At 44.3% G+C, this 13,195-nt stretch overlaps 1 protein-coding gene across 1 annotated transcript in view; it reads right to left on the bottom strand.

The window, feature by feature from the left end:
- The window catches only part of sdk2b (sidekick cell adhesion molecule 2b), a 238,338-nt gene that overhangs the window by 4,572 nt on the left and 220,571 nt on the right, over positions 1–13,195 (bottom strand). The window contains exons 38-44 of the mRNA XM_078290678.1: positions 12,086–12,223; positions 11,416–11,577; positions 10,750–10,875; positions 9,624–9,788; positions 9,305–9,445; positions 7,512–7,650; positions 2,326–2,455 (exon numbers count right to left, since the gene is read on the bottom strand). Of these exons, the coding sequence (XP_078146804.1) occupies positions 2,326–2,455; positions 7,512–7,650; positions 9,305–9,445; positions 9,624–9,788; positions 10,750–10,875; positions 11,416–11,577; positions 12,086–12,223 (1,001 nt within the window). The remainder of the gene's footprint in view (positions 1–2,325; positions 2,456–7,511; positions 7,651–9,304; positions 9,446–9,623; positions 9,789–10,749; positions 10,876–11,415; positions 11,578–12,085; positions 12,224–13,195) is intronic.

Genomic DNA, 13,195 nt, shown 5'->3' with positions numbered 1-13,195 from the left:
GCCATAAAATTATAAAAAAAAAAAAAAGAATCTAGTTTATTCACAGTCTCATATTTCTCTTCTATTCTGGGCTGTGACATCATGCTGCAGACCGGGCCAGTCAAAACAAAGTGGTGCGTTGTCACTAGAGACAATCCAAACATTATAGTTCTCTGTTGAGCCTCTGCCAAAAGAGCTACAGTAGCCAGCAAGACAAGGAAGGGTGGGGAAAGAGAGACAGATAGACACAGAGAGAGAGAAAGGGAGAGAGTGTGTGAGAGAAAGCAGACATTTTTATTCCTCTCCCACGGAATACCATTCTGTACAGAGCATAATCTACAGTCCATCTCTCAGTGACTCAGAGATGAGATCATTTGTCTTTTACCGGTTTCAGCCTTAAGTGACACACAAAGGCAGTGCCACAGAAACAACCTTGGGAGATGAGAAAGCTTATACTCCTCGGTAAAAGCCAGTAAAGTCTCTACCTGCAGCGAGGCAGTGGTGCATTAACGGTGGCCTCGTTGCCTTGCCAAGCCCATATTAGCTTCCTCCAAATCCCCTCTTGAGGAGGAGGACAATAGTCAACTTATACCTGCCGGTGGAGCCTCCGGGGTTTAAAGAAGACAGACGGCACAAAGTCACACTGATAGCTCAGAGTTATCCGCTCAATAAAACTTCAAAGGACATTCCTGGGTTTTTCGAAGGCACCACTGGGTGTTGATATGGTGTCCTGTCAGGGGCATGGCAGTGGAACCCCGGGGGAACAGGCACGGCTCTGTGTCTTTTAGCCCATCAAAGCCGACGCCAGCCCCCCGAATCTGCAGTGTGGCAGCAGAGGTTGTCATCTCAGGCTGAGGGGGCAGACACCGCATTAGGGCCATGTTTGACAATACGCAAGTGTGAACGGTAGATATGTCAGACGGGCGATGAAACGTCAAAATGCTTCATTTCGGAGGATGTTGTCGCGCTGGGAAAGATCCTGTCCATAGCAATTCATTGTAGGGAGATTTTCATTTGATCTGGAAAGGGGGCTTAGGTCCTGATAAGGCCAGGTGGGTAGAGATTTCTGGCTGTGGAATTCACACTAGGGACGCATTTAGCTGAGAGATATTCCCAGATCATTCGGGAAAGGCCTGGAGTAACGAATTCCAAGATGAAAGAAAACACTGAAGGAAGCCTGAAACCCGGGGAATTCAGGACCGCTTCCCCCTGACTCTTTCATCTGACTAGGATCAAAACCAGACTGCGGACCGTAAGCCTTTTCACCAAAACCACAGAGTGCCGGGGAGGGAGGCGACATAAACAAAAACAGAAACAACACATACGCAAAGACATCGGGAAGGAAATGGCAGATAAAAGAAAAAAAAAAGAAAGGAAAAAACACAACATGAAAAAGAAAGAAAAAAGTTTGGAAATTAGAGACGTGGGTGGCCGACAGACCGATCAATGGAAGGAGAGAGTGAGAGAGAGAGAGAGAGAGAAAGAGAGAGAGAGAGAGAGAGGGGCACAGCTCATTGATTACAGTCACTTATTGGGCCAGAGCTTTCTGGCTCAGCACACGCCAGCACAGCAGACTGAGGCCACTGGTCAAAGGCATTCTGGGTAATGGCTGTCAAAGGAGAAGAGAATAGTGGAGGTAATGGATCCCTTTAGGCCACCATGTATCAGTCCTGCCAGTGTGTGCTTGGCTTGAATGCAGACGATACCTTAAACCTTCTAAAGCTTCAATGTAAACCTAGATTTTGGACCACATTCTGCTCCAAAGAGGCTGTCCAACCCAAGAACAGAGCAGGTGGAAATCCCAGATCCTACTTTTTCTCACAGTTTCCACTGACTTTGGCTGACTTTTACTGAAAGTTTGGCTGGAAAGGCAACTTTAATACTTAACTAGTCCCAAAATAAAACCTCGCAGAGTGCGTCGGGCCTCACTGTCTTACATAATAAGAGCTGTGGCTGAGTGCAGTGGCCTGGATCAGAGGTGGATGTATGCAGAGTGACATTCTCCACAGGTCACTGCCTGGCCTAAACGCCGCTTCGCCTCCGGTGCGCCGACACAAGTGATTAATCTCTCATCTCTCCACCTGCCCTGCTGTAGCTATATCTTAGGAACGCTGCAGGCCATATGCATTAATGTGAATGGCATACAGAGGACACCATGTGGACAGGGTAAATCAACGCAAAACACTGTACAAGTTGAATTCGATGAGATGACAGTGTGTCGAGGGCAACACAGACAGGTACAGACGTATAATAACAAATAGACGCTTTATACAGACAGGTGCTGAACATTTTTATATTGACAGAGAGTATAGGGGACAATATAGTGTACAAGTGTTGCTGTTGCACCTGTGAGTCTGAGATCTCGGAGGGTTTCTCCGTCAGGCTGCTGCTCTCGGCAGGGATCAGGTCGTTGTACTTGGTGCTGACGTCCTCATCTGAATAGTGGAGGCTGCCTGGACTGGGCCTGGGAGGAGACCTGGGGACACAAGGATCAAAATCATTCAGCTGATTTATGTCCTTCACCATGTGGAGGAAGAAATGGAAAAGTACCTATACTAAGCGACATTCCTATATGCCCACTTAATATGTAACCTTTGACCCATATTTACACCTTAAGTGCCTAAAACTCAAGAATACTGAATCTGCTTCACCATTATACGATTACACTCTAACGTAACATCTTGTGTGTTTCTCACAGAACTGTGAGCCTAGAATGTGCAAATGCCCAAATCTAATAGATAACACTGGCTAAGTGGCCTTGACAAAATAATAGCTTGTTGTCTTGTAGAAGAAGCTGCTCACCTCTTATTATGCATCTCCTTAAAGTGCTAGAATGATAAATATAATTATGATTGGTTGTTCAGTCCTGTTCATATGAACTTATAGTTTTTGACCAATAGCTTTATTATATTCTATCTGTATTAACATAATCATGAATATTAAACACTATAAAACTCTGTGTAATCATACAGATTTTGAGTTCCTTGGCTCCCAACCTGCAGATTGAATAAACCAGTCAAACTGCCATTCTCTCGTCCTGAGTTCTCTTCCATAACCACGCAATGTGGTTTCGAAACTTTTGTTGAACCCTATCCTAAATTGTATTAGCACTCCGTGACAGCCCTTTGAAAACCTTTTTTAAGTTCAAACATCCTCCTCCTTTCTCTATAAACTTTGCAGAATAAAATCCACCCCCCGTCTCTCAGCAGATACACACGCTGATAATCAAATTAAGTCAAGCAATGACTCTAGGCACGATAACACTTTGAAACAGGGGAAAACTCTGTGCTCATTTTCCACAACACACTACAGTGAGTGGTTGTTTTCAAGTTCACATGTGTATGTGTATTCCTGTCAATGTGTGCGTGTGTGTGTAGGAGGGCGACCTGATGAGAATCATGGGACACCCATGAGCTGACTGCCTACAGCCAGTCTCTCCTGGGATGAATAATTCCCTCTGATTCAGTCCTCGCTGTGGGCTGTGGAATGTCAAAGCACTGGGCCCTTGTGACTAAATTATAAATTGAACTCTTGTGGCGCTCAAGGGGTCATCAAACAAATGCGAGCTTTAGGCTTTGCTCTGGCAAAGGTTATCACAGCCTACATGAATCACGGCGCAGAGTTATACTATCGCTGGCATGCTTCAGCGATCATGGGTACCGCGCAAATGTCTCATTCAGAGGTAAGTGCCGTAAGTTTCAAGGGTATAAATGATGGGTACTGAGCGAAGGGAGGATCCTTGAAGGGAGTGTGGGATGAGAATAGGATGGAGGGGAGGTGTTGAGTGTACCTACGCCAGCTGAAAGAAAGAGGACATGAGGCAAAATGAGGTCAGAGAAAGAGGAAAATACTGGAAAAAACATTCCCCAAAATGGTGTGCTCCATTCAGGGGTTCTTTAAACTAAATGTGAGAGAGAGAGAAGCAGAGAGAGAGAGAGAGAGAGAGAGAACGCTCTCGGTGCCTAAGCTCCTCCATACTTTCCACTGTCCCCAGTCCTGCTAAACAAACAGCCATCTGTTTTTGCTGATTGGTGCTGGTTTGGCCGAGAGCTCTGGGACATACTGACTCTCCTTGACTTTCCAGGCCACACTGTCAGCCACCAGCCGCTGCCAATGGAGCTGCAGCGGCACACACAGCCGCTTTACAGCTCAAAAACCAGACATTTGCATAAGTATTTTCCAAATAAATATATTCTGAAAGCGTTTGAAAAAAAAAAAAATTGTGGGTACATTTCAACAGTTTTCGTAGGTAGGGGGGGGGTGGTGTTTTGAGTGTGGTGTCGACAAAACACAAACCGGCTCAACCCTACTGGGAAATCAGGAAGCAAGCTGCAATTCAATTACCTTCGATGAGTTATATTAAACTAGATTAGCGTTAATTCACTTAACCTGAAGCGGAGGAGTGAAACGTGTACAATGGAGAGCTATTACTGGTACAATGTATTTGAATTTGCATAAATTGTGTGGAATTTCTGTGTGTGCGTGTGCATGTTTGCATGAGTGTGTGACAGATAGAGGGAGAGCTTGAGTGCCTCTGTATGTGTGGACATCTTATCTGACCTTGCTGACAATCTAACATGAGGACACTCCATTACTGATGAAGGACAGAGGACTTTGAAGAGATGCAGCCCTTTGATTCCCTCACTACTAAGGGCAAAAACGCTCTCATGCTGAGCAGGCTCAGATCTTTCTGTTTGCCATCACTATCTCCTGCTGTTACACATCACAGCCTGGACAGAGCGTCTGCATCACACTGACGTCAAATAGCAGTTGCCAATATTTCTTGTTTTAACCTGCATGGAGTATGGATGGGTTTTGATGCATCAGGGACAAATTACATAACCTCAAGGTTAGTTGTATCAAAGAAATCTATATAAAATTGACTTGAATTCTTTGTTTTGATCATGAAAAGCATTTACAAGTACTCTTTGACCCAGGCCTGATTAGTATTTTCCAACTACCTTCTATCATTCATGTTCCAACAACACTTACATAGTTGAGCGTACATATTTTTAATAGATAATGACTTTCAAGTAATGGCCAGGTGAATTTCCCCCCAGAGATGTGAATAATTCTATTTTTCTATGATACAGTCCAACTCAGTAAACATCACCACAAAGTCTTAATCACGACCCGGAATTCATGTCGGGACTTATTCACAAATCTGCGCGCTCCACACTCCACTGTAACCTTTGCTAAGATGCATTCCTCAGCGGTCCTTGCAGCAAGCCTCCTTCTACCACAGCCAAACAAAGAGCTGGAGCCAACGTGAAGAAATGCTATTGTGAGCCCACTGGGAGATTATGATAAACTGCCTGTTTAAAAATACAGAGGAAGCTCAGCTCAACAGCGGTAACCCCCCACTTTCTCCCTTCTCCTTGACTCGCATACACTGTTGAGCGAGGCGTAAATAATTTATCAGCTCTCTCACATGAATGGGGAGGGGGTCCACTTGATCCTCTAGCTAAATCCAGGGGGTAAGTCATGAGAAGCAGGGGGTGAAATCAAATCTGCCCCCACTCTTTACCCAATATCAACCCCTTTCTCTTGTCTTCTCCCCACAATCGCCTGTAGGGACTCATTAACATGTCTGTAGCATTCAACAGCTTTGTCACTCAGAGTGTTTAAAACCATGTTCATCTAAACCCCATATCCTTCGCTGAGACATCCGCAAACCCAAAACCAATGTCTAAATACAGTATATGCGAGGTTGAAAACAAAGTGGATTGCAAACTACCGCAGAGCAATGCTCCAAAGCAACACAGAGCTGAAACTGTTAATCCTACTCTCTTCACCATAACAGCAATAAAACATTTATCTGTTGGATCTTGAACTTCAGCCACAAAACTCATTTGGATCCTTTCTGTGTAATTCCAAGCAGAAGTTCACACAATTTGGCCCTGGATTGCTAATGTCTTACGCAATCAGTAAGAGCACATAATACCCAGATTGTCTGTTTAAACTTTTACAACAGAGCCAGTGATGGAGAGCTGGAACATTTGATTTAGGCATTAGTGCTACTATTTAAACTAACTGCAGCCTTTTAAAAGTAGTCAAAACAAGCAATCTTCAAGTACTGCAGCAAGAGTATTTGTAATTAGTTACTACTCGACTTGGGTCTGTATAGCGGCAAATACTTCTTACCATTTGTTTTAACCTGCTTGTACCAGAGGGGTGGGGTTTACTGCATACTGACAATTCAAGTAGTGAGTTATCAATCACCAAAAGCAAACAAAAATTAATTTCAAAATATTTCCTGTCATTGTGATAACATTTTCTGTCACTCGCTGTATTGTCTCTTATGGTAAACCCTGCCCATCTCACCTCTAAGTAGGCTAAAACCAACCACAAATTTAGTATTTGCTATCTGACACACATCTGCTTACCACCAAACTCTGAATAGAATTAAAAGAATGTCATTAAGATATTCTGATCCTGCCTTCATCCTGTCTTTTGTATTCTGAGACCAGTGAATGGGATACGGCATTAATCTATAATCGGAGGCTCAGGTGTTGGGATCCCCTACACCTCTACCGTGGGCCGAGTTCAAAGAGCGCTGATCCTGAAGGTACATCTGTGCATTCTTTCACTCCCTGCCTCCCCTTCAAGCCAGAGACGTAACGGGAAGCTGCCTGGAAGCTCCTCAAAGACCCAGACCATCTTTGATCCTTCCCCAAGGTCACACACTCAGACACACACACAAACACACACATGCACACACAAAAACACATTTCACACACATAGATCCACATGTACGCACACATATACACACACACAAAATGCAATGTAGAATACTTTTCACAAACAATATGCACACACGCACACACATGCACACAGAGGAGGCTAATTCCTTTCGGCAAAGCATCAGAGTGCACCTGCCTCCGCCTAATTATATCACCCAGTCAGTGCCACTGCACACAATATCTCCATCCATACGATATACAGTAATGCCACGCTGATGACAAACCGACACACACTTTTCAACTCTCCTCAACCTAATGACTGCAGCTGTCTAAGTCTACCTCTTACATAAACAGGTAATCCAGTGGAAAGTATAGAATCCTAAATGTGACTTCACATATACGAGTCAGTCCCTGCAGTGTTGTGCCAGCCACAGTCCCAGCCCAGCCCAGGTGCCAGTCACAGTGATTGACTGAAGACAGGGTCAGGACCTCAGCATGCTGCACCTCTTACAGCTGGGGGCTCGCTGGAGTGTAGAAGCTCATTAGGAGAGAGGCACTCTCTTTATATACTGCTTTTACAATGGAAACAGTGGATTTAATAAGGCTGTCCAAGTTGTCAGGAGGAGAGCGGTTTTTCCACAGAGCTGAATACATTTTCAGGCATGAGGTAAAGTTCCCCCAGAAAACCTAATTATCTACCCAGATTGTTATTTGATTTACATTTCAAATGAAGCTATTTCTTGCATAAACAATATGAGCATATTAAAGCTTTTTTTCTTGCATAAACAATAGGAAAATATGAAATTATTTAGCTCGTAAGCTTGTTTTGTGTGTGTGCAGACCACTGACCTGGTGTAGACTCCGTTCTTGCGGCAGAAGGAGTTTTTGACAGACAGGCGCCTGTTGTTGAGCTCCAGGGCGGGGAAACGGCCCTCGTCCAGACTGACCATGTCTCCGTGGGTCAGGGCGTTACAGTTGGAGTTGTTACCTGGACACACATAGAGAGACACTGTGTGACCACAGGCCAGAGGGACAGGCAGACTGTTAGTGGATGGAAGAATGAATGGAACTGATCAGTGAGTCAATAAGTGACTGAATGAGTGTATGAGTGTATGAATGAATAACTGAATTGATTAATAAATAAAAAAAACAGATACATGAAAAAAATAATTCATGGATGGATAAAAATGAAAGGATTTTAAGAAAAAATGAAATGAAAATTAAATGAATGAATGAACAAATTAATGAACGAATGAATGAATGAATGAATGAATGAACGAAGGAATGAACGAATGAATTAATGTACAGCTCCATATTTCTAAAAGACCTAGGTTATTACATGTACACGGTCCCTACTGGCTCATGTCACATTCATTACAGTGTGAATCTCTATGTAAACACTGACTGTGGATCACACTTGAATGGACAATAACACAACCTTTTCACCTCAACTCCCAAGTGTCCCGTACAATAGATCAATCTGCTAAACCCATGATCTGAGAGAAGAAGGCCTTGCCATGCCGCTTTATAATAGATTAATGTTTGGATGGGCCATTGGTTGCTATGTTACAGGTTAAGAACACTTTCAACTATCCTAAGAATTATAAGGGAACATAGCGAGGCCAGCACCTCCAGGATTGCTCCAGGGCTACTTGAGGTCAAGTGGTGGTTATGCAAACACACAGAAAAAGAGAAAGCAATGGGTAGCTCCATTGGCCTGGTCCAGACTCCTAGAGGGGGGGATGTGGAGGCTATGAGAGTGTCTTTGTGTTGGAGTGAGAAGGAGCCTCTTGTTTTTCCTCTGTCAGTCAAAAAGATGGGCAGTGACCCGCAGGCTCGCCCTCCCCTCCCCTGCCTGGCAGCAACAACACCCGTGGCAGAAGTGCTGAGCTGAGGGAAATACCCGCTGATGTCAGAGCTGAGCAGAATAGACAAGTATGCCCCCTACTCCTGCTCCCCCTCCTCTCTCCTTCTGTCTTTCTCTTCCTTTCTCTGCCTCTGCTGCTCAGTCAATAATCTGATTCACTCCAAAACAGAATATACCCAAAAAACGTTAACTCAAGTTCACTGCTCAGTATATTCATTATATTCGCTTAAATCACACTATTTTATAGGCAAAGGTCGAAAAGTTAAGATTGTCAGCTCCTTCGATGATATTCAATTGCAAGTTTTTAACGCAGTTATTTTTTTCAAACGGATGTCTCATCTTGGAATGAAATTTATGTACATGTTATTACTGTACCTTCAAATCCCTCTTTAGTGTATTTATAGTATTCTAGTGTACAGATATAGGCATTGCAGAGGTCCCATTTTTTACATGCTTGCTGCACAGTTGCTCTCTTGCAATACTAATATATTAGATCAGCGGTGGCCAACCATGTGCCAAAGAGGGCCAAGAGTATGCTGGTTTTCCTTCCAAACAATCACTACACCGGGTGATTTCACTAATTAGATGCTCCCTGTGTGTGCTCGCTCTCTGCTGGAAGGTGTGCTAATCAGTGAAATCAGCTTTGGTTGAAGGAAAACCTGCAGACTCTTGGCCCTGAATGGCACATGATTGGACACCACTGTGTTAGATGCAAGGCAGGGTGGCTTCTACAAAAGCTACACGGCTCATTGTACATGCGATCGTCTGCACCCACCTGATTCAGACTTCTTGGCATACTTCTTACTCTGTCCTCTAATAATGAGGATGAAAACCAGCAGCAGGATGAAGATGAGGCCCACCAGAGCCACCACCACCAGGAACCACCACTCCTCATAGAAAGGCGCCACCTTTTGGGCTGGAGGAGGAACAGAACTTTGGTTGGACAACAAATTCATTGTATCTGCAAAACTCAACGGGTCATATTTTCTGCTATGTCTAAATTACCTTGGGGAATTAAATTGATTCTGACAAATTAAATTCCAAGAGAGTATACTAGTATTTCATTATGTTTCAACAAATACATGACAGCTCACCAGATATAGACGGAGAGGGAAGACTCGGAGTGCCATAGCCGTAGTCGTTCACCCCAATGACGCGGAAGTCATAACTGACCCCTTGCTTCAGTATATCCATGTTGAATGTGTGTGATGTCACTTCCTTAGGGATGTCCTTGATCAGGATATCCCACAGGCCCTCATCTATGGCGGAGTAAAGAAGGACATTTTAATTGAGTATAGGTCAGGCAGGACTATGATAAGTTGTAAAACATTTGAATAATGTCAATATGTCTTTACTAACAGGCTGTTTTACAATGTTTGCTTGATGTAATGCCCCAGTCTGGTTGGCAGCATCCAGGGTAATTCATAATTTTCACAAATATTGTACAATCCATCAATTTCACTGCTCCCATAAAATTTACAACAGCCAGATCTACATCATAAATAGTGGTGCAGCCATATTTCAAATGAAGCAATGTTAGATGCCTTGCTGTTTGCTTTGGAAAATCTGTCAGAGACCATCCATTACACATGGGTGCTCATAAACTTCAGTACAAGTTTGGCCTAATGGAGTACACAAACATAAACAAGCACCAGAGTCTATCCTCAGTGCTGCTAAACTCCAGAGAAAGTTAGGAAGGTTGATGTAATTCAGTTTGAAGACTACGCTAAGCCGGCCAGTTATTGGATACTGTGGAGAGTGTCATGGCCCTTGGCATCTGGATAAGAAGAGATGAAGGGGAATGATGGGGTCCGGGGTTGGTTTAACCATCTCCATCATCCCTAGGGATTAGTTTAAGCTATACTTTACCACCGAGCCCCCGTGCAAAACCTCCTTAAAATCTAGGACTAAGTAGCCCCAACCCCCCATTTCCACCCTGCAGTGGTGTAATCCATCGCTCCCTGTGAGTCTCCTACCATCCATCAACCCCTTAACCCTGCCAAGCACTGTCAATCACAGCTGAAACCAGATGCCATTTGTCTCAACTGCTGCACTGCAATCAATAGCCCATTAAAATACCAGTGACACACACTCTGGTGCAGCATCTGTTGACACTTTCCACCACTTTCCTTAATCAAATTAGCAACAAGGCAAACATAAGACTAAGCTTACAGGTTCATGTGAAAAGCTGTATTATTATGTGCCAGCAGAGGCACGCACCTGAGGGTCTGGCCTCGATGACGTAGCGTGTGATGGGGGAGCGTCCCGGGTCTCCACTGGCCCAGTGAATGGTGAGAGCCGAACCATAGCGCGTGATAAAGGGCTCTCCAGGGGGTCCTGGGGCTCCTGAGGAGGAATAGCAAGGTTAAAGGTTAGAGAAATAGGTCCACCAATGTCACATAAATGAAGCCACAAACAAAGAACCATATACAGTATATTGCATCTCTTTTGAGTTTTCAGTTGAATGACATAGATGTCATTGTTTACAGACTGTAAGCTGCAGTAAGGTGTACATTCCTTGTAAAAGTAGAGGTTGAGTTCTTCAAGGTGATGTGTAACATTTATACTCACAACGGTTTGGATTTACTGCAATACTGCAAATACTGTATATTGGCTGTTCAAAAAAATTCAAGAAGGACTAGTATGGTCCTAGTACTAGTAAGGTTTCAAAAATGAAGGCCCAATCAAGTATCTTACAATAAGTGTTGTGTCTTAGAATAGTGCCGATCTGCGACCAGTTTACCTCTCAAGTACTAATACATTTTACATAGTCATGTGGTTCTATGGCCAATTATTCTCGATCAGTACCATATTCGTACAGGATTTATGAACACGGAGGCAGATGAGTAAAAAAGCCATTCACAAACAAACATCTGCTGCCGTTACCTTCTCCTGGGCCGGTGGTGATGTTGGCCTCCACTTCAGGGCCGTAGATGAAGGTTTTGGCCCGGATGCGGAAGTTGTAGGTGATGCCGTCGGCCAAGTCTTTGATCTTCATCCAGAGCGGGCCGCTCCCCTTCACGTCCACCGTCACAATCTTACTGACGCCTGGGGGGGAGGGGGAGTGAAGACAGTCGGCACAGGCCACTGAAGACTCTGGACAAACACACCACATTTAGAGCGGGTACACGTCAGGCCAGGCAACATGGGAGCGCACTCAACACAGACAAACACACACACACACACACGCACCAGTAATGGAATTAGTAATGGGAAACGTTTCAATTTTGCCATTCTCGTCATGTATTATGATGATAGCTGAAGACATGTCAGAAAGGTTTGCAATGATACATGAGCTATTTAGGGTCAAGGTGATGGTTAGCTGATTAGCTTAGGATAAATGCACATCACAAGGTTTTGACCAGATTAAGACCAACTTAGGTTGCCCTAAACAAAGAATGTGGTCAAATTCCATATAGTACCCATAATCATCATCTGTAATCATCAATAATTAAGAGTAATTTCAATAGATCTTGCAGTGTGCATAATCCCTTTCCAGAAAAAAGCAGCCATTTTGAGCAGAGAGAGGTGTGATGGGTAAAGGACAGGGGCTTACCGTCTACCGGGGTGCAGGGCTCATAGACCAGACGGTAGCCCTCGATGATGCCGTTAGGGTAGGTGGGCTCGCCCCAGGACACATTGACCGAGGTGGTGGTCAGCTCACTGAAGTGGATGAAGCCGGGAGCACTGGGGGCTGGAACGCACAGACAAAGGTCAGAGGTCAACAGACATATGGGGAACGGTCAATAAAACTAGGCAGACACAAGGGATTTTTTGTTTCAGCTGCTTTGATGGCATGCAAACGACCTGTCTTTGGCCATGCGGATGCACATACAGTATGTGCGCATATGTGTGCGCATGTGCATGCAGTTTTGTTTCAGCATAAACGTCTGTCTGTTTGTGAGACAGAAGGCACAGAACGTACCTATAATACAGCCTGGCTACAAATATCATAAATCAGAGGGAAGCTTATAGCAAAGGCTTAGGGTTATAGATTTATTTTTGTGACTTTATAACCCTGGAGAGGTTTTAGATTTTAGGTTTTAATGCCAGATGTCCTCAGGTCAGTTAGTTCTAGACCAGAGTTGAAAAATATTTACCAATCCTTCTCACGGTTTGCTAAGTCTAGTTGTGGAACACGATTGGTGGACTTTTCCACATAGGACAATAAGTACCAGAAAGTTTTGCAGGTAAGCATTTGTAAGTCAATTTAGTGTAATTGTCTGAGATTGACAACTTATGTGAGACTAGCTGAAGTGTTTTGATTCCGTCAACACCACCCTTTTGGTAAGTTAAAACAAATGCTAGGCATTATTTGGAAATACTGTTTGACCCAGGTCATACTAGTCCACAGTCATAATGGCCAGCCTCAGGCTCCAGGCCCCATTACAGTTGAATGAGCCTGTGACACTGCTGTGCTCGAAACACAGTTGGCCCTGTTGTCTTTAAACTTGTTGAGCAGGAGTTGAGACGCTTGCAGCACACAAAGCCTCTTTGTCTAATAAAAAAAAGATGGTCTAACTATCGGCCCAGTGCACCCCCCCCCCCCGCCCCCCCACCCCCCCCCCCCCCCCTTCTACCCCCCACCCCCACACCCCCATCCAGCTTGTCATCTGCTTCCTCTTCTCTATGGCAGTGGTCCATGAGACCAGCCAAGAGGTTGTGA

This window comes from Centroberyx gerrardi, chromosome 20 (genome assembly GCF_048128805.1).
Source record: "Centroberyx gerrardi isolate f3 chromosome 20, fCenGer3.hap1.cur.20231027, whole genome shotgun sequence".
Lineage (NCBI taxonomy): Eukaryota > Metazoa > Chordata > Actinopteri > Beryciformes > Berycidae > Centroberyx > Centroberyx gerrardi.
Note: the sequence above shows the minus strand (reverse complement) of the source record. Positions and strands in the feature narration are given on the sequence as shown.